The sequence below is a fragment of the Trachurus japonicus genome, chromosome 4 (genome assembly GCF_045865225.1).
Source record: "Trachurus japonicus isolate A0001 chromosome 4, Traja_1.0".
Classification (NCBI taxonomy): domain Eukaryota; kingdom Metazoa; phylum Chordata; class Actinopteri; order Carangiformes; family Carangidae; genus Trachurus; species Trachurus japonicus.
In genome coordinates this window covers 13,943,699-13,964,748 of record NC_140910.1, presented here as the reverse complement: position 1 = coordinate 13,964,748, position 21,050 = coordinate 13,943,699, and the positions used below count along the sequence as shown (strand labels likewise).

The 21,050-nt window shown below is 40.9% G+C and overlaps 3 protein-coding genes across 7 annotated transcripts; 1 reads left to right on the top strand and 2 right to left on the bottom strand.

Annotated features, from left to right (window-relative positions):
* Positions 1 to 243: 243 nt before the first annotated feature.
* LOC146988613 (uncharacterized) lies at positions 244 to 11,245 on the top strand. Of its 2 annotated transcripts, XM_085774134.1 has the most exons (22): positions 267 to 402; positions 533 to 581; positions 675 to 854; positions 1,322 to 1,447; positions 1,598 to 1,738; positions 2,604 to 2,729; positions 3,037 to 3,069; positions 3,853 to 3,975; positions 4,175 to 4,297; positions 4,485 to 4,607; positions 5,451 to 5,573; positions 5,834 to 5,956; positions 6,414 to 6,539; positions 7,209 to 7,337; positions 7,457 to 7,549; positions 8,168 to 8,263; positions 8,726 to 8,821; positions 8,995 to 9,090; positions 9,568 to 9,669; positions 9,772 to 9,877; positions 10,458 to 10,574; positions 10,743 to 11,062. In XM_085774134.1, exons 1-22 carry the CDS (start codon positions 271 to 273, stop codon positions 10,819 to 10,821), a joined length of 2,442 nt encoding a protein of 813 aa, XP_085630260.1. In that variant the 5' UTR covers positions 267 to 270; the 3' UTR covers positions 10,822 to 11,062. The 2 variants fall into 2 exon arrangements, with proteins under 2 accessions (XP_085630261.1, XP_085630260.1); XM_085774135.1 differs by lacking the exon at positions 3,037 to 3,069 and having other exon boundaries at positions 244 to 402; positions 10,743 to 11,245.
* A 392-nt stretch (positions 11,246 to 11,637) lies between these two features.
* On the bottom strand, positions 11,638 to 15,343 carry LOC146988612 (cytochrome P450 2J4-like). 2 transcript variants are annotated; one of them, XM_085774138.1, is made up of 9 exons: positions 14,997 to 15,343; positions 14,296 to 14,458; positions 13,927 to 14,076; positions 13,670 to 13,830; positions 13,373 to 13,549; positions 13,113 to 13,260; positions 12,823 to 13,010; positions 12,591 to 12,732; positions 11,638 to 12,186 (listed from the first exon to the last, which is right to left on the bottom strand). In XM_085774138.1, the coding sequence occupies exons 1-9, from the start codon at positions 15,183 to 15,185 to the stop codon at positions 12,008 to 12,010; spliced, it is 1,497 nt and encodes a 498-aa protein (XP_085630264.1). In that variant the 5' UTR covers positions 15,186 to 15,343; the 3' UTR covers positions 11,638 to 12,007. The 2 variants fall into 2 exon arrangements, with proteins under 2 accessions (XP_085630264.1, XP_085630263.1); XM_085774137.1 differs by having other exon boundaries at positions 11,865 to 12,186; positions 12,591 to 13,010; positions 14,997 to 15,319.
* A 1,515-nt stretch (positions 15,344 to 16,858) lies between these two features.
* On the bottom strand, positions 16,859 to 20,575 carry LOC146988611 (cytochrome P450 2J6-like). Of its 3 annotated transcripts, none has more exons than XM_085774139.1 (9): positions 20,270 to 20,575; positions 20,000 to 20,162; positions 19,549 to 19,698; positions 18,901 to 19,061; positions 18,601 to 18,777; positions 18,110 to 18,251; positions 17,714 to 17,901; positions 17,489 to 17,630; positions 16,859 to 17,046 (listed from the first exon to the last, which is right to left on the bottom strand). In XM_085774139.1, the coding sequence occupies exons 1-9, from the start codon at positions 20,471 to 20,473 to the stop codon at positions 16,871 to 16,873; spliced, it is 1,503 nt and encodes a 500-aa protein (XP_085630265.1). In that variant the 5' UTR covers positions 20,474 to 20,575; the 3' UTR covers positions 16,859 to 16,870. The 3 variants fall into 3 exon arrangements, with proteins under 3 accessions (XP_085630265.1, XP_085630267.1, XP_085630266.1); XM_085774141.1 differs by having other exon boundaries at positions 18,110 to 18,245; XM_085774140.1 differs by having other exon boundaries at positions 18,604 to 18,777.
* Between the last annotated feature and the right edge of the window lie 475 nt (positions 20,576 to 21,050).

Below are 21,050 nucleotides of genomic sequence, written 5' to 3'. Positions count from 1 at the left end.
TGTTCTGCATACAGCCCACAGGGTTGATGTTAACTTAATAACAGGGTGCCCTTACACCTCTGTTGTTTTGCCTGCCCAGACATGCACTGTGTTGCTTGTGTTACTGCTGCACACCATTCATATGCTTCTACAAACCACTGCTTGTCACAGGCTGTCATTTCTCTCTTGATTTAAACTATGACATTATCAATTGGTGTTTTTCTGTGTCTTACGGTAGTTCAGTCAACATTAACACACCTCCTGCTGTTCCTGTCTCCACAGACTCAGGTGATGACTCACCCCTGGACCCTCCTGTCAGCCCTGCTGCTGTTTTTTTCAGCGGCTCAGCCTCAGATGAGCACCCCTGAGGAAAATGAAAATGAAGTCTTGAAGAATACAGAGGCAGAGTTCACCAAGACTCAGGTCAGTGGAAAGGCCTCAGCCACACACTGCAGAGATTCTGTCAGTTTTCAGCTTGCAACACCACAATTGTCATCACTGGGTGTGATTGCAGGAAGTAAACTCAATTTGTTACTCTCTCCTTAACAATCAGGTGATTGAGAATGCAATCAGTAATCTCAGTGAACCTACACCCACCACACGTGAGTGTTTTTTTCTTTCTTTTGTACAATCTCTTCTGATTTGTGCCCCAGTTTTCCCTAAAATATACCCCCTTTTGTTTCCCTCTGTGTTAGCGGCTCAGTTGACTACCACAGGTTTTCCAAGCTCCACTCTTGTTCCTCAGTGTCCAGGAAACCAGGTCAGGTTGGAGAACAGCAGCGCCGGTTGTGGCTGTCCATCTGGCATGGTGAATGTTGGTGACAACTGTACCTGCCCCGCAGGCTTCGCTCTGGAAGGGGCCTCAGAGTGTAAAGGTGAGCAGGTATAGAGGCAGCGGCAGAAACCGCTGTGTGCGTGTATAGCATCAGAACACCAATAAATGAAATGAGTGTAATTACTTGGTACAAATTAGGTGAGTGAAGAATGGTGGGCAGCCACCGAGCAATTTACTTTTTTTTTCTTTTTTTTTTTTTTTTTACAGCAAGCCAGTAATGAGATATGGTGCAATTAGTGAAAGGGCAAATGAGAAATTATAAAAACATGTTTAGCAACAACAGGAAAGAAAAATATTACAATCAATATGATTTCAATTTGCAGAAAGCAATGCAACACTCAACTACCACTTCTTTCCTAACAACAAAGATTTAATATGATGATGCTACACATCAGTATACCCATTACTGTACATGTATCAACATGTGTCTATGCTTATGTGAATGCAGTGGTCTCGGTTCGATCTAGTTTATTATTTATTTATTATTATTTTTACTCTGCTCGACAGATGTTGATGAGTGTGAAGGAGAGGGGCCAGGACCATGTGGTCCCCATGCCAGCTGCACTAATACCCTCGGCTCTTACTCATGTAGCTGTCTCCGTGGTTACCTGATGGGCGCTGAAGGGTGCCAGGGTTCGTCAGTATGTGTGTGTGTGTGTGGCAGAGAGGATGAAGTGTATGTTTGTGAGAGCATGTTGGTAGATGAGTTTCCGAAATGTGTGTCTGTACCTTTCAGCCTACGTAGTGTTGTAATAATTCACGTGTGCTTTATGGGTGTTACAGACATAGACGAGTGCGCTCTGGCTGCAGTGACGGGCCTGCAGGCCTGTCAGGGTGATGCTTTGTGCAGGAACACGTACGGTTCCTTCACATGCTCGTGTCCTGTGGGATTTGTAATGGCCCTAAACGGACAAAGCTGTGTAGGTGAGGCCGACGTTGACATCTGTTGTGTATAATTACATTTAGATGTAATAAAATGTACTGTATATTCAGAACACTGACACTGATTTGTAGTATGAATGGGGGTCTCTCAAACAACATAAGAATTTGAAAATACATTTCAAACAGCCCTCCAACCTCCTCATGTCTTTTATTACTAATTACATTCACATATTGTATGGGAGAATTCAAACTGAACTCAAAACCAAACAAACCAACTCAAATCCAAAGGTGAATGATATAGTTTTACCAGTCATCAAATATCAGTATCTGAAACATCTTGGATAACATTTTGTCCGAAAAACATCCAAAACTCACAGACGGCGCCACATCAGTGTCAAGTTAAGTGTCAAAAATTAGGAGTCATCATGATTCAGTCAAACCTGAACACAGACATCACAACACCTTTGCAAATAAACATCCATCAATCTGCTAAATAAACATCCATCAATCTGCTAACAAATCAGAGAGAAATGAAGTCTTCTTAATAAATAATATAGTGATAGTTTTTAGTTGATCCAGTCACACATAACAACAGGAACTTTTCAAAATATACAGTAAACAAGTTGTATCTGATGTAGTTGCATTTGGAGCCATCTGTTGGAAATCCCTGACACACCAAGACTCTACCTCAGCCTACATTATACCCATGTACCCATTATAAAAAGAGCAATATTGGTACAGGTATAACAGCAATGCACAAAAACATGTTTTACAATTCTGAGACAAAATAACCTAGAACTGCTTAGAGAGGTGTAAAGGTGGCTCACTCTCTGTATCTTTGCCACAGTGAAAAAAACATAGAAGACAAATGAACATTTCTTATTTGTTTGGTTTTTCTCCACTGCAGATGTAGATGAATGCAGCTATGAGGAGCAGTGTCGCCGAGAGCTGGGAAATGTGTGTGTGAATACCCCTGGCAGCTTCTTATGCCAGTGCCAACCGGGCTTCAGAGCGGAGGCCCCCGCCTGTGTCGGTGAGTCTGTTGTTGAGCCTGACCGCAGCTACTGTAGGACTGATCTGGTGTTAGCTCTTCATATTTCACTCAAGGCCTCACACAGTTCATAACGTGTGCTGACAGGAAGGAAGTCTTTGGCAGGACTAGTGAGCTTTAACCTGCTGCCTCGCTGCTTGCCTGCTGTGTTCCTCTTTGTTTTTGTTTCCCAGTCCCTCTTTCACCTTTCCTTTGAGGAATAATTTAATCTTTTACACTCATAAATCTTTTCTTCCTGTACATCTCCCTTCTGTTTTCTTCGTGACTCCTCTGCACTTTTGGTCTGTAGGTCCTGTGTGTCCAGACTACACCGTGTGTCAAGGTATGATGTGCTTTCCTTGCTTAACTCATGCTGCCCGCCCTATCAGAAGCTAAGTCTTTGGAGAAGGTCATCTTCATAAGATTATCATATACTGTTACTTTTTATACATATTTTACTTTTAATAAAACTCTCTGGTAATCAGAGAGCGTGTTGCATCCCACTCCCCAGGATGGTTTAGCCTGGAGAAGCTAAATAAGTAAGCAAATCAGTGAGCTGGTAGGAAAAGGAAATGCAGCTAGAAAAAGAAGAGGAAATCCAGTCATGTAGTGTCATTTTTAAAACCTTCAAATTTTATTATTCATTCATGAATTGATAAGTGTATTTTGTATATTTTTTATGAGCATTTATTAATGAATAAATATTGATTTAACAATTATTTTTACAATAATTTCTACTTTTATACAAGATATGAAAATAAGGAAATGCTTTATTACTTTTCCCGTCTTATCTCTGATCCTTCATAAAATCAAGTTTTACAAAGAGAAATAAAAGAAATGGGAAAAGGAAATAAGAGCTGGTAATTTATTCAGCATTTTTTCACAGTGTTACAGGGACACAATTTTACACCACTTATACCTAATAAGGACTTGATTGCGGTTTGCTGATATGAGAATACTTTGGTAACTCTGTTGTGTGCAGGGTGTCTAATGAAGAGGGGTGCATTACACAGATGACAGTTTGAAACAACACCAATCTGTTTTCTCACAAATGATCACAGCAATAAGTCAGTGACAAAGTCCTTAACTACATGCACCACTGTGTGTCTCTGTCCCACTGCCCCAGATGTGGATGAATGTACGGAGAGCCCTGCAGTGTGTGATGGTCAGGGTGTGTGCGAGAACACACTCGGGAGCTTTAAGTGCGTTTGTCGCCCAGGTTACCGGGGAAACGGCACACACTGCGAAGGTAAGCAATTAGTGCTGACGTCGCTCCATGGGAAAACTGTGTTTCCCGTGGACGGGGCCAGATTTGGTGTGTGCGTGTGTTTTAATGCTCGCTGTTATTAAAATCATGCTGAGTGGCTGAACAACACTTGAATGGAAATGAGCTCAGTTTTGGATTTAAAGAAAGAAACAAAAAAAGATGTGTCCCCGTCTGTTTCCAGATGATAATGAGTGTGTGTCGGGCGGTCACGGGTGTGACACCAACGCGCGGTGTGGCAACATCATTGGCTCGTATTTCTGCCAGTGCTACCAGGGCTTCAATGGAGATGGACACTCTTGTTTTGGTGGGTAAGCAGTGACTGTGTGTGTGTGTGTGTGTGTATGTGTGTGTGTATTTTCACCATATATGTATGCTCATTAAGTGTCTGTCAGTGATACTTGTGACATGAACGATGCCCACTGTGTGCCAGCAGCACTTGAGCACACAGCAGACACACACCAGTCCTTTAGTGTTGCTCTTGTCCTATTCAGACATAGACGAGTGTGCTGTGAACAACGGCCACTGTGAACACAACTGCACCAACGAGGCCGGAGGGTACAGCTGCCGGTGCGCCTCTGGATACCAGCTGGACCAGGCTGGACACAACTGCACAGGTAAAACACGAGTCAGGAGCAGGAAGTGAACACAGCACTAATGTATCATTGCATTAAGCTGATAAAGCACATTTCAAGCAAACTGTCCCTTATTTATACAACTAGCAAATACAGAGTCATTATCATTTACTTGCAGTTGTTTTTCTGGTCACCAGATGAATGTAATCCATTATCTCTTTTTTAACTCCGAGGAAAATGTCTGACTCCTTTGTTGCTAAATGCTTCAGCCATGCCCATCTGCTGTTAAGCGCTATCTGGCCTTATTCTTCTGGCTGCAGCTGAAAACAGCATTATGAGAATGACACAAGCAAAGTTAAGTTACTGATATTACCATTAATCACTTAGCCACCCCTTTCACATTGTCAGTAAAATATTGTTAATGGTTTGTAATCTCCGCCAGTTGACGGCAGTAAACTCCCACGCAGAGCAGAGACATCATAACCAGGTCTTGACACATGACTTAAATTACTTTTACAGTCTGTGAGAGAATTTATCGCCGGTCTTCCTGCTTACAAGATGAGCCCTGATCCCCAGTTAAAAGTGGAGCTCATCACCCTGCAGCTCATAAATAGGGGTCAGTGCAGGGATTGGATCTCCTGGGAGCAGTGCATCATCCTAATCACCAGAGCCTCTTTCCGTTCCTTGATCCAAACACAGCACCTCTTTTATAACCAGTCCCTTTAGTGCAAACACTCACCTGGTTCTCTATGCTTGTTGAAACAAGTGCTAAAATGAACTGCATTTAGTGTTTAGCTGAGGTCTGAATGAGCCCTTACATGGTGCTGTGTCGAGTGATGATAAAAATAAAAAAAAAAGTTAAATAAATGTTTCTGATCCCCTCAGATGTGGATGAGTGCTTAACACTGAATGGGACCTGTGAGCACATCTGTGTCAACACTCTGGGATCGTTCCAGTGCTCCTGCCGGCCCGGCTACCAGCTGCACATCGATGGCCACACCTGTGTGGGTCAGTCACCCGCTCACACTCATTCACATCGCACCGCTGTTTATCCAGTGGTTGTCAGTTGTTTTTCAGCGTGTTATCTCACTGTCTTTTTCTGGGTGTTTGTGCATATTTAAGTGTCTCCTAAGGGCACATTTTAGATGATTAGTGAGATGACCAAAAGCCAAACCAGTTGGAGATGTGTTGCACAGGAGAGATAAAGATGTTTATCCTATGTGTGTGTGTGTGTGTGTGTGCATGTGTGTCTGTGTGTGTGTACTCAGATATTGATGAATGTAAACTTCAGAGCGGTGGCTGCTCCCACACCTGCACCAACTCTCCAGGAGGACACACTTGCCACTGCCCTCCTCCCCTGCTGTTAGACACAGACAACCTCACCTGCAGCAGTAGGTTCCTCATTAAAGAGCTGACATTACATTCTTTTTGTTATCACATCAGTATAAACAGTTTATTTCTGCCAGATATTTACTGATTATTAGGAGTTCAACTTCTTAAAAAATTACATCACTGTGAATGTGACATAATCGTAATAAAGATGTATTGATGTTTAAATTGGTCCAACAACATAGAATAGACTGAGTCGTGGGGATACCTTCCCTATTACTATGCCTTGTGCCTTGTGTGTTATCAGGTATAAATAAATAACAAATCTCACAATTGAATTGATGAATATTCAGCTAGTTTGAAGAATGTTTCCTGATAAATAACAATAACAACCAACGATCAATATAGTTGCAAGTCAATCAATCAACTAACTGGTAGACCCTTCAGCTGACCTTCAGCTGAACCTAAAACATTGTTATCGTCTGTAAATATTCATATAATTTCTTTTCACTTAAAAAGATGTGACATCTTGTAAGCTGAGGAACGGCGGCTGCGACCACGTGTGCTCTGTGACGGCTGAGGGCCACGTCCAGTGCAGCTGCCATGCAGGCTGGAAGCTGGACGAGGACCTGAGGAGCTGCGTGGGTGAGACCTTATTTTCACGCCTCACGCTGCCTTTGTTGATTTCATTTTCCGTTCTGATGACACTCTCTGAGCTCTAATTAGACATGCAAAGGTTTATCCAAGAAATTAAGCTGTTTATTTCTGCTTCAGTTGCCCATTTTGAAAGGGATTTTGGAAGCAGCTTATGTTACTTAATGTAATGCTATGCGGTGGAGTTTGATTGGCCTGTACATTATTACTTTTAAATGAAATTCCTTCAGACTTTTCAGACTTTCTTTTGAAACAACCATACAAAGCTTCTCAGGCTGTCATTTTAAAAAACATTTATTGTTGCAGCATTCCCGATAAAATCAGTAAAGAGCTGGAAAGGTACACATAGATCTATTCAACTGCGCAACCAGTCTGCACTTGCCAAGCTGAAGGCGTTTGTAAACAAAAATCATCAGTTGCAAGAAATAGGAAGTGCGGAAATTTGATTTGCTAATGACTGATGCCTCTAAACAGTTCAGCAGTAGCCACTTTTTTTTTCTTCTTTTTTTTTGGATGATAACCAGTGTCGCCTGAGCTAACGGCCAAATTTCTCTGGTGGCTCAGTCCAGAGAGGAAATGAACAGACTGTATTCCTTAGATAGCTCTTGTTCAAATGTCTGTCGGCCTGTTTGAGTGTCTCTCTCGTCTCTTTGATGCGAGATGCCAATGAGTGCGGCGACTTCACAAACGGAGGCTGTGAGCAGCTCTGCGTGAACCATCCTGGTGGGTTTAACTGCTCCTGCAGGGAGGGGTACGAAGTTCGGACTGATGACCTCACCAAGTGTCAGCGTGAGTCAAACAACATACATCTTGTGTTGTCGTCATGATGCTGGGAAAATGGGACCTCTTCATAAAAAGAAAAGGTTAAAAACATGAAATTATGCTGAATAACTTCTCTGCTATTCCAGCTGTGTGCAACCCTCCCTGTCAGAACTATGGAGTGTGCGTGGCCCCAAACAGCTGTGACTGTCCTCCAGGCTACCCCGGTGTTGGCTGCTCAGGTACAAACCTGCACTCTTTACATGGATAGCATTTACATTCTGGGTGGATTAGCGGTCTGCAGTGCACAGTAACTATTGACGGTTTCTTGTTCTCGTGAGATAAAGCCATCAATATGATAGAAAACTATCACCAGAATAGCAGTATAACCCTTGCCCATGATGAGGAGAGACAGCATATGCTATTAGTAGCAGCTTTGAGACGATGAGCAGGGAGATGTAAGAAGGAAGTCATGTTTCAAAGCCTTCAGTTATGAGACCTGTCATGAAAATTACTACAATTACCGAAAAGGGCAATACTTCAATCAATGGTTACATTTTCTACATGTAAGTTTGTAAATATGAACTGCATTATGTTAATTGAATGTCATATTTGGAATGATTGATTCTTTTTAATGACCACACAGCCAGGCTGGTGAAATTTGCTTCCAGTACAGCTCATTGGTACAGGTTCCATATAGACATACATACAATCATAATGCATATAGGGCCATGCTTGTTTAGGCTGAAACACTAATTATAGGATCTTGGTATGCAGACAGCAAAAAACGTACAAGAAAAACGTATAAATGTTCCAAATGTTCCAAATGTTCCAAATCCATGTTGGTTTGTGTGTCGCAGCTATGTGCTCCCCACCTTGTGCCCATGGGGGAACGTGTATGCGCTGGAATATGTGCCTGTGCCCCCCTGGCTGGACTGGACACGGCTGTCACACGGGTAAATTACCTCTGATGTGAAGGTTAATGAAGGTGGCTCCATTGCAGAGACATTAGGTATCATCATTACGATTATGATTATGATTATGAGGAGACAAAGCGGATCGTGCTACAAGTAAACACTGTTACATAATGCAAGATTTTTGAAGAGTATGCTTGGACAAAGACTGAAAATCAGACTTTCTTCACTCTGCTATGTTTATGAGTCTTATTTTGTGGTCATAGACTCATACTTGTCTATTAGCCATGTGCTTTGGAACTGTGAGTTTTACAAATTTCTCTTTTCCTTTTTTTAAAATAATGCCACCCCTCTTTGTTCCTTTTTTACTGTATCCTTTTTTTATAAAAGCATTTTTTTTGACATAATAATAGACAATTGACATAATTAAATTAAGCTGTATTACTTTTTTTTCATTTTCATCTCTATTTATCCTGCTTTGACTTCTGTTCATCTCTCTGTCAGCGGTGTGTGAGTTTCCCTGTGCTAATGGTGGTCGCTGTGTGGGGCCCAATACCTGCCAGTGTCCCTCTGACTACACCGGGCCCCAGTGCCTTTTGCGTGAGTAACTAAACTACCAGCACATCTGGCATCAGTTACCCTGAAGAAGAAAGATGACAGTGTCCTGTTCAGCTGCTCTGTCTGGTAAAATGTAGTAGTAATGTAGTGTACAACTACAGTACGTTCCCTCCTACATCGACCCACTGGTATCTCTGTATGTGTGTGTTTTTTAGCCTTGTGCACTCCTGCCTGTCAAAACGGAGGAAGATGTGTGGATGTCAACAAATGCACATGTGTTGCTGGATGGAAAGGAGCTCGTTGCCAGATAGGTGAGATTCCACATACTCATTATCAGCACATCTGTCCATTGTTACATAACTGTAACATAAGTGAATTCAGTAAGCAAACGTTTTATACCCTAAAGTCAATTAGTTGACATACACCACAGCCCAAGCAGCACAAGCAGACAGCTTCTTTTTCTCTTTTCTTTTTTAATCAAATCACAAACCAGAAAGTCAGAGAATTACTGCCACTGATAATGCAGTTCAACATGCAGCCAGATGGTGGTGCTGTGTACAGCTACAACTAGTGCAACACCAGACATGGGGGAAAAGTTCAGGCCTGTAAAAAAAAAAAAGATCATATTACCTACAAAACAGCTGTATTGTAACTTTGAGATTAAATGCTAACTATTGAAATATCTGCAATGTAATGGATGCTCGGTGAATTTCAACCATGCATTGTAGAGATGAGCTGTGTTGAGATGGATCACTGCTGACTACATCCCTGCTCTCTGTCTCCCTCAGAGCCGGTGCTGTGTCAGAAACCTTGTAAGAATGGTGGAGTGTGTGTGGGCCTCAACAGGTGCCGCTGCGCCAAAGGATTTACTGGAAGCCTCTGCGAAACAGGTTGGTTTGTGTGTATCTGTGTGTTTGTGTATGTGTCTATGCATGTAAGAGACCTTTGCCTTCACTTTGAATTAAGCCTCTTGCTGTGCGCTGTGTCCGTAGCGGTGACCACCCCCTGCGTGCCACCGTGCCAACACGGCGCCACCTGCAGTCCTCACAACACCTGCACCTGTCCAGAGGGCACTGCAGGTCTGCGCTGCGAGAGACTGTGAGTATGAAAAACAACAACAGCAAAGCACAGAGACACAAATAACACCCATGTGAACTTCAGTTTGTGTTAACTGGTCTATTCTTCACGCTCTGAGAACAGATGTAGCTTGCTACTTTGCATTGGAACACATCCATTGTTTCCCTTAATGAGACCCATAGTTACACTTGATAGCAGCATGCAATCAGTGGTAATGTGATGTTCTTTTACGGAGCTGTTACAAATGGCAAAGCCACAGTAGTGGCAAATAACTTGCTTATAGAAAGAACAAACACTGTGGCTTTGGAATTAAAATCTACGTTTGCCACTACAAACACCATACATATTTAGTGGACAAATGTGTATTATTAAGCACAAAATCTGTTTATATTTTATGTCTTGAAAAAATATCTTTCAGAACATCTTTGTTTGTTGATGTTGTGTGTAGATCTGGGCAAAGAAAACTGTTATGAAACAGCAGTGTGGTAGAAAATTGATTCTTGTGATCATTACAATGATTCATGTTTTCAACCTGCAGATACAGATGTTAAGTGATTACAGTACTGTGCCTTATTCTCATGGAACTGTGTTTGTGTCCTAGGACATGCCCTGTTGTCACCACTGTGGTCAGTATGGCTCGAGCAGTGAGAAAGGCATTTAAGGAGAGTTATGTTGACCGCTGTGGACCCCTGGGAGTTAAGCTTTGCACCAAATACAGGTTAACTCTCTCCCTACTGCATCCTCCAACTTTCTTAGTAGCATTGTTTTCAAGGTTTTGAATAACTGTGGCATCAGCAAATGCAAGAAAGATGTGTGTTAGAGTAGTGTTTGTGAACCGTTTGAAGAAACTGACAAAGGTGTGCCTGCTTGGTGGTTGTGTTTCTAGGATAAACCAGGCACGTGTGTACCTGCAGGCCTACAGGGTGGGCTACAAAATCCAGTGCCCACAGAGGACGGGCAGATGAACGAGGAACCGCCAGCCACCAGAAGACATTTTGGGCAACAGACAGGAGGCGAAGTAAGACTGAAAAATTAGTCTGTTAACTGGAAAACTGGAGGAAACTGGTTGATGTGGCCTGTCTGAGAACAGTTTCACCCTTGAATCAAGCCTCTGTGTTGAAATGAAAAGTGGACTTGTATCATAAAGAATGTTTATTTGGTTTGTGATGTATTTTGGACAATGATCTTCACATAGTCTTGTACACAATCATGCAGGTTACATCTCATGAGAAAATTTTGTCAGTATATAAAACGTACATTGGATTCAGTATTTGTTTTGTTCGTATAAGCTGAATGTTTTTGTCTTTTTACAAACTGGCATCAATATTGTTTGGTTAAGAGTTTTACAGCCTGTGGACTTTTGCCAGTGTCAAATAAACATGACAGTGACTGACAGTGAACAGAGTTCACTTTAAGGACCATCCATAAAGATAAACTGACACACAAACACACTTCCACAGTTTTTGAAGTTCTATCTAAACATAGACTTATCTTGGATGTTAAAGTGGAATTTCTGAGTGAATGACAGCTAGGGAAACCATCTTACAGAAGAAGTCACATTAGCAGTTGGCCTATTGTGTCGACTTTTGTTCATATAAAGAACTGTAGCTTTATCATGTTCTTATCACCATATGGTGCTGATATCAGCCCTCTTACTCTGTACAGAGGCTCATGACCTTGATACAGTACAGTCCTGGGAAATTTAGATTTAGGTAAAAGGGATTCCGTGACATGCTTTGATTGAGCCCGGATATTGACTCCAGTGCTTTATCCTTTAGGTGAACCTTCCTAGCACCAAATGGCAATGATGGTTGTAAGTGGAGACCAAAACAGCCCGAGGAGACAATATATTGAAGCAGTTGTCAGCCTGCAGAAACACAAGTTCAAATTATGCAAATATTGCTTCATGTCTCCTGTCAGTGCAGTGTATATCTAGGCATCTGTTAGCTAAAACATTAACCATAACAAATTTTTGGAAAGGTGAGACTGTGTCAAGCTGTCTGTCAGCTTGCTGTCAACCTCTACTACCCCCAAGTGGCCAAAAATATTGCTGCAGCTTTATATTGTGCCTACACTAGGCCACAAATGAAACCATGTCACTTTACTTAGTTTAATGTACCTGAGGGGCTTCATCTTGAAGGGGGAGTATCACTATTCGCGTAGTGTGGCACAAATGTCATATTCCTTGGGTGACAGAATGACGCTGACATGGGGCTGTAGCACAGGTTCCACCCCGGCAGGCATGGAGAAGGTGAAGTGCTGCATTAAGGACGTATAGAAGAGGAAAAGCTCCATCCTGGCCAGATTCTCCCCAAGACACACCCGCTTGCCTGGAGCAAAAAATACACTATGACAATTTACCTGAGAAAAGTTGGTATAATGTCATTACTGCTAATAGTGGAAGGCTACATTAGCTTATATAACACAACAAAATATATATCTCAACTTTTTGCAGTTTAGATGCCTTGTGGTTGTGTGCAGGGAAGAAGAAAATGATAATCTGTCAATGCAAAATTGAGTATCCTTGAAAATGTCATTCTGTATTATGGTTGAAATTAGCTTCAAGTACAAGACGTAGCCTACTACTATTTCCTTAGGGTTTAAAGAGTATTTGTGAAACCAATTCTACCCAATATTCACCTGGTTACATTTGTTAAAAAAAAAAAACTATTATGTTCTCTTTTGAGGAAGGGAAGTAAAGTTAATCAATTGTTACAACTGTTACAATACTTGCCAGCAGAGAAAGGCATGAAAGCAGGGTGCTTCACAAACTTGCCCTCTGCACTCAAAAAGTGTCCTGGATTGAAGGTGTTGGGCGTCTGCCATTCCTTCTTATCGTGCAGCACCGAGGTCAAATTGGGAATTATCGTAACACCCTGCAAAATTGGATTGTAATACCTTAGTTTACTGTAATGAGAAGCAGGTGTAACTGACGAAACAAGACAAAACATAAATGGTAAACTGACCTTTGGGATTGTGTAGCCTCCCAGTTGTACGTCTCTGGTGACAATATGAGGCAGACTTAGAGGGACTATGTTGCTTATCCTCTGGACCTCGTGGATGACGGCGTTGGTGTAGGGCAGGTTAGCACGGTCCTCCAGCGATGGCTGTCTGGACTGTCCAATCGTTCTGTCTATCTCAGCCTGGACTTTTTCTATGAAATACAACAGCAGGTGAATGGAACAATACATTAGTCGCTTACAGAGAGACTTAGTAAGAGCTAGTCAGTTGGGCACAAATTGCTCTCTTGTCTTACCCTGAATCTCGGGGTACTTTGCCATGTAGAGCATAGCCCAGCGCAGGGTGGTGGATGTGGTCTCAGTACCAGCCGCAAACAGATCAAAGGAACACATCACCAAGTTTTCTTCATCAAAACCAGCATCCATATTGTTGATCTTCTTCATCTAATGGGGAACATTTCCAAAAAGGACATTGGTCTATTGCTTATGTTTCAATCTACATGTAAAAGTAGCCACAGTGTGCCTTTTTTGTTTTGCTTCTGGTTTTTCCACTCACCCTCTGAATCTCATTCAGGTAACAGTCGATGTAGTCTCTGGGCTCAGAGGGGTCCCAGTCTTTCTTGTGCTGGTCGATTTCTGTTCTTATGAACTCTATTATTTCACAATAAGTTTTTTGCAGAGTGTGGTGTGGGCCTGGTACACGCCTCATCAGCACGGGAAATGCATTGTACAGCTGTCAATATCAACAAGAAGACTAGTAAATATAAGATCACTTGCGAAAATTAATTTCTAGAAGCAAAACTGTATCACTGGATCAGCCGAAAGTACAAATTAAAATGCTTTGATGCTGTACCTGTGCCCAAATGGAGCCTTCAATTTTGGTCCCTTTGTCAAGCAAGTTCATCATATTCAGAAATTTCTCATCACTGTACTCAAAGCGATGACCAAACACCAGGGAACTGATGATGTTGGAAACAGCTTTGTTGATGATGAAGTGTGGATTGAAGGGTTTGCCTGGTTAAGTGATCACATGTCAAGTAGCTATATCAAACTCAAAAAATTAGAATTTTATTATACTGCATCTCAGAATCTGGGGATTTCCATTCTTACCCTTATGCTTTGCAATTTCTTTGGTCAAGAAAGTAAATTCATCCAGTATAGAAGATTCCAGGGATTTCTTGCCAACTCCAAAGTATTTGAGGGTGAAGAGGGCAAATCGCCTTTGCTGTTTCCACATGTGTCCATTAGTAAAAACAATACCTGATGAGAAGATGTAATTTAGACTCAGGCTGTGATGTATAACTTCAGAGAGTTCAAACCCCTTGGTCATTAGCAATGCTTAAGCATAGTATATTAGTATCTATTCAGATTACACACCCTTTTACAGTATTTGACCATAATATTATAATATGTTCTGCTGTAGCCCTTGTAATGGGAGCATATTATATTTGATCTACACAGCTGGAAATAAATCTATACCCAATTCAGGGAGCACATCAACATGGATTGGAAATATTGGGCGGTCAACCAGGACGTCTCCTTTGGTGAGTAAACCTTCCTGCAGCGCGTTTAGGCCATTCAACACCACTGTCCACGACCGGCCAATTTTAAGGCTGAACACATCTCCATACTCCTCTGTTAACTGCCATAAGAACAACACAAGTGAGATTAAAAAAACATACATGCAACCTTCCCTGTAACTGTAACTGAACTTTCTTTGTCAGTGACAAGTTGGCAATTAAGGTTTGACGAGACAGAAGTGAAAGCTTGGAATTCTTCACAAAACCAAATTAACTTTGATGGACTGATGTCTCTTTCATATTATGACTGAAAATGTTACTGTTTAATGTGCTAATTATATCAGAATTAATTTCCCTCTGTCCTAAAATGAAACACAATAGACAGAAGAACAGTATAAAATACTCATGACATGTAATAATCCTGCACTGAAAATTTCACTGACATATGTCAGTTTTATCAAACAATATGCCTCACTGTGAGTGATTACATGCTACTGTTGTTACCTCAGTAGCCAGTAACAGTAGCTAGGTTATTCTTTTTGCACTGATGTTTGTCATTTTAAGAAACAACATCAAGTTTTTCATTTCATTGTTGTTTTAGCAGTGTTATAACTAGGCTACTGACATCCAATCTTTAGATAAATGTAATCTGAATCCTACCTTAGTCAGCTCTCTGTGGGCATTGCTTAAATTCACGGAGAACAAGTTTCCCACAAAAGGAAAAGCTGTTGGTCCTGGAGGAAAGTTGTTGGGCCGACGGTTTCTTAGATAGTCTGCTATTACCAAGAAGACCAGAGTGAAGACGATCAGACTGTGGCTGTCCAGCCACAGCCACACAGGTAGGTCCATCCTGTCAAACTGCCACCTCAGGATTCACGAGGAAATCTGAAGTGATTTGTACCTGCTGCAGTGGTATTAAAAACGTACACGTACGTCCCTTCAGTAAACTTACTAATCTAGAGTAGAGTTAATAGGTGGCTGTTCAAAGACGAGTATGCAATATCAGTGAAAGTGAGGGTGGGGTCATGGTGTGGTGAAACAGCAATGTCTCCAAAATGAAAACTTCAGAAACAAGTTTGATCACAGACTGACTCCAACTGCACGTGTCAGTTGAGTTCACAAGGTCCAGCATGTCATGTTTTCATGTTAACAGCATGCCCACATTAAAATGGTTTAGGTGTTATCTAACAGTTATCTAATCATTAACAGTGTATTTACCCACACCAGTCGCAAGGTCTTTGCATGAGAACAGCTTTATTCTTTGGCCTACTTCATGTGTGTTATAAAAGAAAAGAAAAGAAAATCTATATATGTCATTTAAAGGCATTTTAATCTAATTCTGAGCCTAAATGTAAAAAATATATGATGCAAAGACTGAACTTTGTTAGATTTAATGTCATTCACAGTTTATTAATGAATCACACATTTACTTTTATGAAAAAAGCAACTCTATGAATTGTGTAAGAGAGGTGTTTATAAAACTAACCGAGAAAAACCATAAACAAGTGATCCAGGCTAAGCTAAACTAGCCTATACCTATCTTTATCACATTTAGAACCTGAATGTAAAAAAGCACATGGTATGTAGCATGCTATTCATAATCTAAGCCAAATATCAAACCTGGATCAAGGTGCAGTTTCATAAGTGAATGTTTAACACACAATAGTTTAAAAGCTAGTGAGGACAGTGTCAGTAACAGTGATGAAGTAAAAATGTTACTGAAGATGCAAAACTGTCTAGAGGTCAAAGTTCTAAAAATCTGAGAAATCGGTGTGTTCCAGTAAGTTTGGTGTTATAATGTTTATTGTAACTGATTAACCTGAAAAAACAGGCTGCTCTAGAAGTGGCATTTCAGTTCACACTTGTTTACAAAGTAAGTTAATATGTACAATGCCTAATAATTAAGATTTAAAATATACGTATATTGTTTTTCCTGTTGTCGTTCAAAATGGAGTGGATGATCACCATTGCAAATTATTTCAAGCTGGGTCAACTAAGCCTACAGTATGTTAGGCAACTCAGTCCTCCATTTGTAATGAACAACTTAGATCCAACGACTTTTTAAAATTTGTAAGAGTACAGCGATAAGAACTGAATTTAATGCCCCACACAACCGTAATGTGATTCAACATATCAAAGACACAAAGCAAGTTTCCATTAGGAACATTTTATTCAATAACAAAACAAAGAGGTCTCCGGAAGGTTTTCACTCTGGCAGAAAAGCAATAAACTTAGAGATAATAACTCAACTAAATTTCATTTATATCCCACAGGCTGACTTTCATGTTTTATCCATGAACATGAAAATTGGAGTTATGTTGAGCTGCGTCACCCTAACTAATTCAAATTGTGTTTGTGATTCAAGAAGTCTAAAAAGCTGTCCCACAACAAAGCCTTTAGTAAGGAAATGGTGAAAGCTGCCCTGAAAGACTTTTTAGAGTGCAGTTTGATGAATTCTCTAAACCCAGGAACAGTAATACAATCAGAAATGGTATAGGAAAAAAATGTATTACTTTTTTCTATGTGTCAGAGTGCTAACGTGATTTTGCACAGATTTCATATTGCTGCGGTGCCAGGGTGATGCCAAGACGGTAGTCCATCACAGGCTTCACCCCCGCAGGCATGGAGAAGGTGAACTGCTGCATGAAAGAAGTGAAGAAGAGGAAAAGCTCCATCCTGGCCAGGTTCTCCCCAAGACACACACGTTTACCTGTAACAGTAAAACAAGTCCAGTCAAACATATGGATAATTAGTGACAACAGTAGGTATCAGTCATTGTCATATACTGTAGGGCCTTAGCAGGAAATAGATGTGCTAATTGTTTTTATTGTTACACAAATTGTGTCCTGACTTCAAGGCAAGGTTGGAGGATCACCAAGGTCTTTGGTCAAACATCACCAGTGACAGAAATAATGATCAGCATTTCCTATTCATCATCTTTTCAGCTACTCACCCCTTACATTGGGGTTGAGGTGTGAAAAAGTCATGGCAAAAATTACTGGAATGCGTAATCAGTGACACTCATCACAGAGGGGACTAGGGACTTAAGATCTCTGTATTACCTATACTCCCTCGGACCTCACTATATTCTGCGTGAAGCCACAGGTTCCTGAATAACAAAGTAAGGACAGTAATATAACGCTGCTCCTCACCTGCAGAGAAAGGAATGAAAGCAGGGCTCTTCACAAACTTGCCCTCTTTGTTTAGAAAGTGTCCTGGATTGAAGGTGTTGGGCGTCTCCCACTCGTTCTTGTCGAACAGCACCGATGTCAAATTGGGAATTATTGTGACACCCTGGTGAGAATTCATAAATATGCAATATGAAATACAAGAAAAAACTATATTTTTTCCTTTTACTGCACTAGAAGAGAAATTACCTTTGGGATTGTGTAGCCTCTCAGCTGGATCTCTCTGTTGGTGGCATGAGGCAGGCTGAGAGGGACTATGTTGCTTATCCTCTGGATCTCATGGAGGACAGCTTCAGTGTAGGGCAGGTTAGCACGGTCCTCCATCGATGGCTGTCTGGACTGTCCAATCACTCTGTCTATCTCAGCCTGGACTTTTTCTGTGCACATAGGGAAAGATAAGGGGATCTAGTGTTTTTTATATGTTGTTCTTGTTGTTGTTGTTGTTGTTATTAATTGCAGCATTTGTGAAAGACACCGGCCAGGGCACAACACAGTCTACAGTATAGCAGCTGGGAATAGTAACATGATGTATCTACGTCACTGGGTGTGCACTAGATTGGCTCCCAACATGGTCTGAGCTCATACCTTGGATCTCTGGGTACTTTGCCATGTAGAGAAATGCCCAGCGCAGGGTAGTTGATGTGGTCTCTGAGCCAGCCACAAACAGATCCAGGACACTCATAACTAGGCCTTCCTCATCAAAGCTAACATCAGTTTCCCCCTTGTTCTGCAAATACATCCATATACAGTACAAGCATTAAAACATAACTCGCTAACTCAACATTATTGAGGGATAAGACTGTTAAATCTGGACTAGACAGCTATTGAAACTTTTAAAAATGTTTACTCAATTAAATAGGGGTGTGCTCTGTTGAAGATAAGAGCCTAGAGTCATGTAAGGCAGAGGCCATGGCAATAGAGAACAAGTGGTCTTTGTACTTGTCACACAATGCCAGCCAGAACTGGTACCAGAGTGAAACATCATGAATAATTGTGACATATGGGGTCAAGAGGCAAATACACAAAAGCTTTACACTACACAAGAGCAGTGCAACTCTGTGTCTAGTGCCATTCACCACCTGAATCTCCTTAAGAAAGCAGTCTATGTAGTCTCTCGGGTCAGAGGGATCCCAGCTCTGTTTGTGCCCTTTAATCTCATCTCTTATGAAATCCTTTGTATCCTTCCAGATGTGCAATAATCTCTGATGTGGCCCTGGCAAACGTCTCATCAGCTGAGGGAATGAGTTGTAGAGCTGCAGAGTGGATATAGTTAGAGCAGTGACTTACTAAAAAGATGTCCCAGTGATTTTATTTCTTTTGTATGAATAATGAGGAATGTGTTGCACAGCAAAAGTACACAGAAATTAGCAGAATACCTGTGTCCAAATAGTAGCTTCAATGTAGAGAGCTTCATCAAACCAGCTCATCAGTTTCAGGAAGTTCTTATTACCGTACTCAAAACGATGACCAAAAACCAGGGAGCAGATGACGTTGGAGACGGCATTGTTCATGGTGAGGTGTGGACTGAATGGTTTGCCTTCAACATTTAACAGGAAATATTACGTGAAGTGTGCATTTATTTATCATAAACACACTGATGCACTGCAAAAACTCAAAATCTTACCAAGAATATTTGTCTTATTTCTAGCCAAAACAAATCTCATTATACTTAAAATCAGACTCATCACATTAAAAATTTACTTGTTTTTAGACACTTTTTTACTTCTTTCAAACATATTTTCACTTGAAATAAGTAGCAATTTGATAGTGGTGATAGTTAGTTTTTACAAGCTCAAAAAACTTGCTTTCACTGGCAGATTTTTCTACTTATTTCAAATGAAAATTTGTTTGAAACAAGTGAAAATGATCTAAAAACAAGTTGATTTTTTAGGTGATGAGTCTTATTTTAAGTGGAAAGAGATAAGTTTTGACTAGAAATGAGACATTCTGACAAGAAATAAGACAAATATTCTTGGAAAGATTTTGAGTTTTTGCAGTGTGTGCTCTGTGTATTCACCATTTACCTTCATTGTCTCTGAGGTCTTTTGCACAGTGTGTGAATTCTTCCAAAATGACAGGTTCAAGGGACCTCTTGCCAAGTCCAAAATATTTGAGAGTTAAAAGAGCAAATCGTCTCTGCTGCTTCCAGATGCTCCCACTACTGAAAATTACACCTGGTTGGAAATAAACAGTGTGGGACAAATGTTTCAGAATTAAGAAATTGCCTCCTCATTTTTAGCACATTAAAAAAATGGCTGGATAAAAAAAAACGTTATTATTCTTTGTAAAGTAACAGAGAAGAGACAGTTTATCAAAACTATAGCAAATGGATGTAAAAGGGCAATAGTTCATGATGAGCTTGGAACAGCTTGGACAAAATGATGACTAAATGCATCATACATGGAATTCACTCAGTTGTTCAGTATTCACAGTTGTTCTAAGTTTATATTTGTGAGTACAATCCTTGGGTCTCACCTAGCCCACGGCATACCTCATCCTGCAGGGGGAGGGCTGGCCGGTCAGTCAAGCTCTCTCCCTGCGTTACTAGAGCTTCTTTCAGTACCCCAAACCTGTTTAACACCACCATCCATGTCTGGCCCATTCTCAGGCTGTACACATCTCCGTATTTCCCTGCTAGCTGTGAGAAGGTTCAAGAAACAAGACAGAGCATGATGCTTGATATAAGCGATACAGAAAGAGGAATCTGACCTGTTGCATTATGATGCATTACACTGGTAGTTCTACCTCTGTCAGGACCTCATGGGCCTTTTTGTGATCAACACTGAACATGCTTCCCACAAGAGGTAGTGCCCATGGTCCAGGAGGGAAGTTGGCCGGCCGACGGTTCTTAATATAATCTGCAGTGAAGATGAAAACTGCCGTGAAGAGAAGCAAACTTTTGAAATCCAAGTTAATATAGGATCCAATTACAGAAAAGATTGAATCCATTCTGCAAACAAGAGCTTGAAACTGTCTAACTGTGCTTTCCGTCCTTGCTTTCACGTCCTGTGAGATAAAAGGCTTGTGTTGTGTTGTCCGTGGTTAGTAATTTCACCTGTCTCTCTCCTCTGAGTAAGAAGCTTGCTCTTATTGGCTCTTGGCAACTCTGGTTGTACTGGACTCTGACCTCTTTATACAGGAAACCGATATCAAACACTGTTAATAATCAGTGACCATAAAATTATTAAAGAAGTAAACATAATTTGTTGTATAAATAGGCCTACAGGTAGCTACAAGTGTTACCAAAACTTAATGTTTGACATAGGCTATCATTTCCTCTATCCAAACAATATACCAACCGCAAATGTTATTCCTTATGTAAGAATGACTTGGCACTTTCGGCCTTATAAAAGAGTGGAATCATATCTTTACTACTGTTGTGTTCGATTGAAATTTCCTTGAGATAACTATGACCTAATGAAAATATTCACAGGCCTACTTTCAACTTGTTTATTCATGCTGGTGCAGTAGGCTACTACTTTTTAACACATGGTGGCAGTATAAAAATTCATAATTTTGACTGAGG

What these genes read in the sequence shown, in the direction of transcription:
- LOC146988613 (XM_085774134.1), top strand. Translation starts at nt 271, where the DNA reads ATGACTCACCCCTGGACCCTCCTGTCAGCCCTGCTGCTGTTTTTTTCA. An exon ending in CGGGCCCCAGTGCCTTTTGC is followed by an intron (nt 8,822 to 8,994) that starts GTGAGTAACTAA and finishes TGTGTTTTTTAG; the next exon opens with CCTTGTGCACTCCTGCCTGT. An exon ending in TGGAAGCCTCTGCGAAACAG is followed by an intron (nt 9,670 to 9,771) that starts GTTGGTTTGTGT and finishes CTGTGTCCGTAG; the next exon opens with CGGTGACCACCCCCTGCGTG.
- LOC146988612 (XM_085774137.1), bottom strand. Translation starts at nt 15,185, where the DNA reads ATGGACCTACCTGTGTGGCTGTGGCTGGACAGCCACAGTCTGATCGTC. An exon ending in CCCACAGAGAGCTGACTAAG is followed by an intron (nt 14,459 to 14,996) that starts GTAGGATTCAGA and finishes TTCTTATGGCAG; the next exon opens with TTAACAGAGGAGTATGGAGA. An exon ending in AAGGCTCCATTTGGGCACAG is followed by an intron (nt 13,550 to 13,669) that starts GTACAGCATCAA and finishes TGATATTGACAG; the next exon opens with CTGTACAATGCATTTCCCGT.
- LOC146988611 (XM_085774139.1), bottom strand. Translation starts at nt 20,473, where the DNA reads ATGGATTCAATCTTTTCTGTAATTGGATCCTATATTAACTTGGATTTC. An exon ending in TGAGGTATGCCGTGGGCTAG is followed by an intron (nt 19,699 to 19,999) that starts GTGAGACCCAAG and finishes ATTTCCAACCAG; the next exon opens with GTGTAATTTTCAGTAGTGGG. An exon ending in TTCTTAAGGAGATTCAGGTG is followed by an intron (nt 18,252 to 18,600) that starts GTGAATGGCACT and finishes ATGTATTTGCAG; the next exon opens with AACAAGGGGGAAACTGATGT.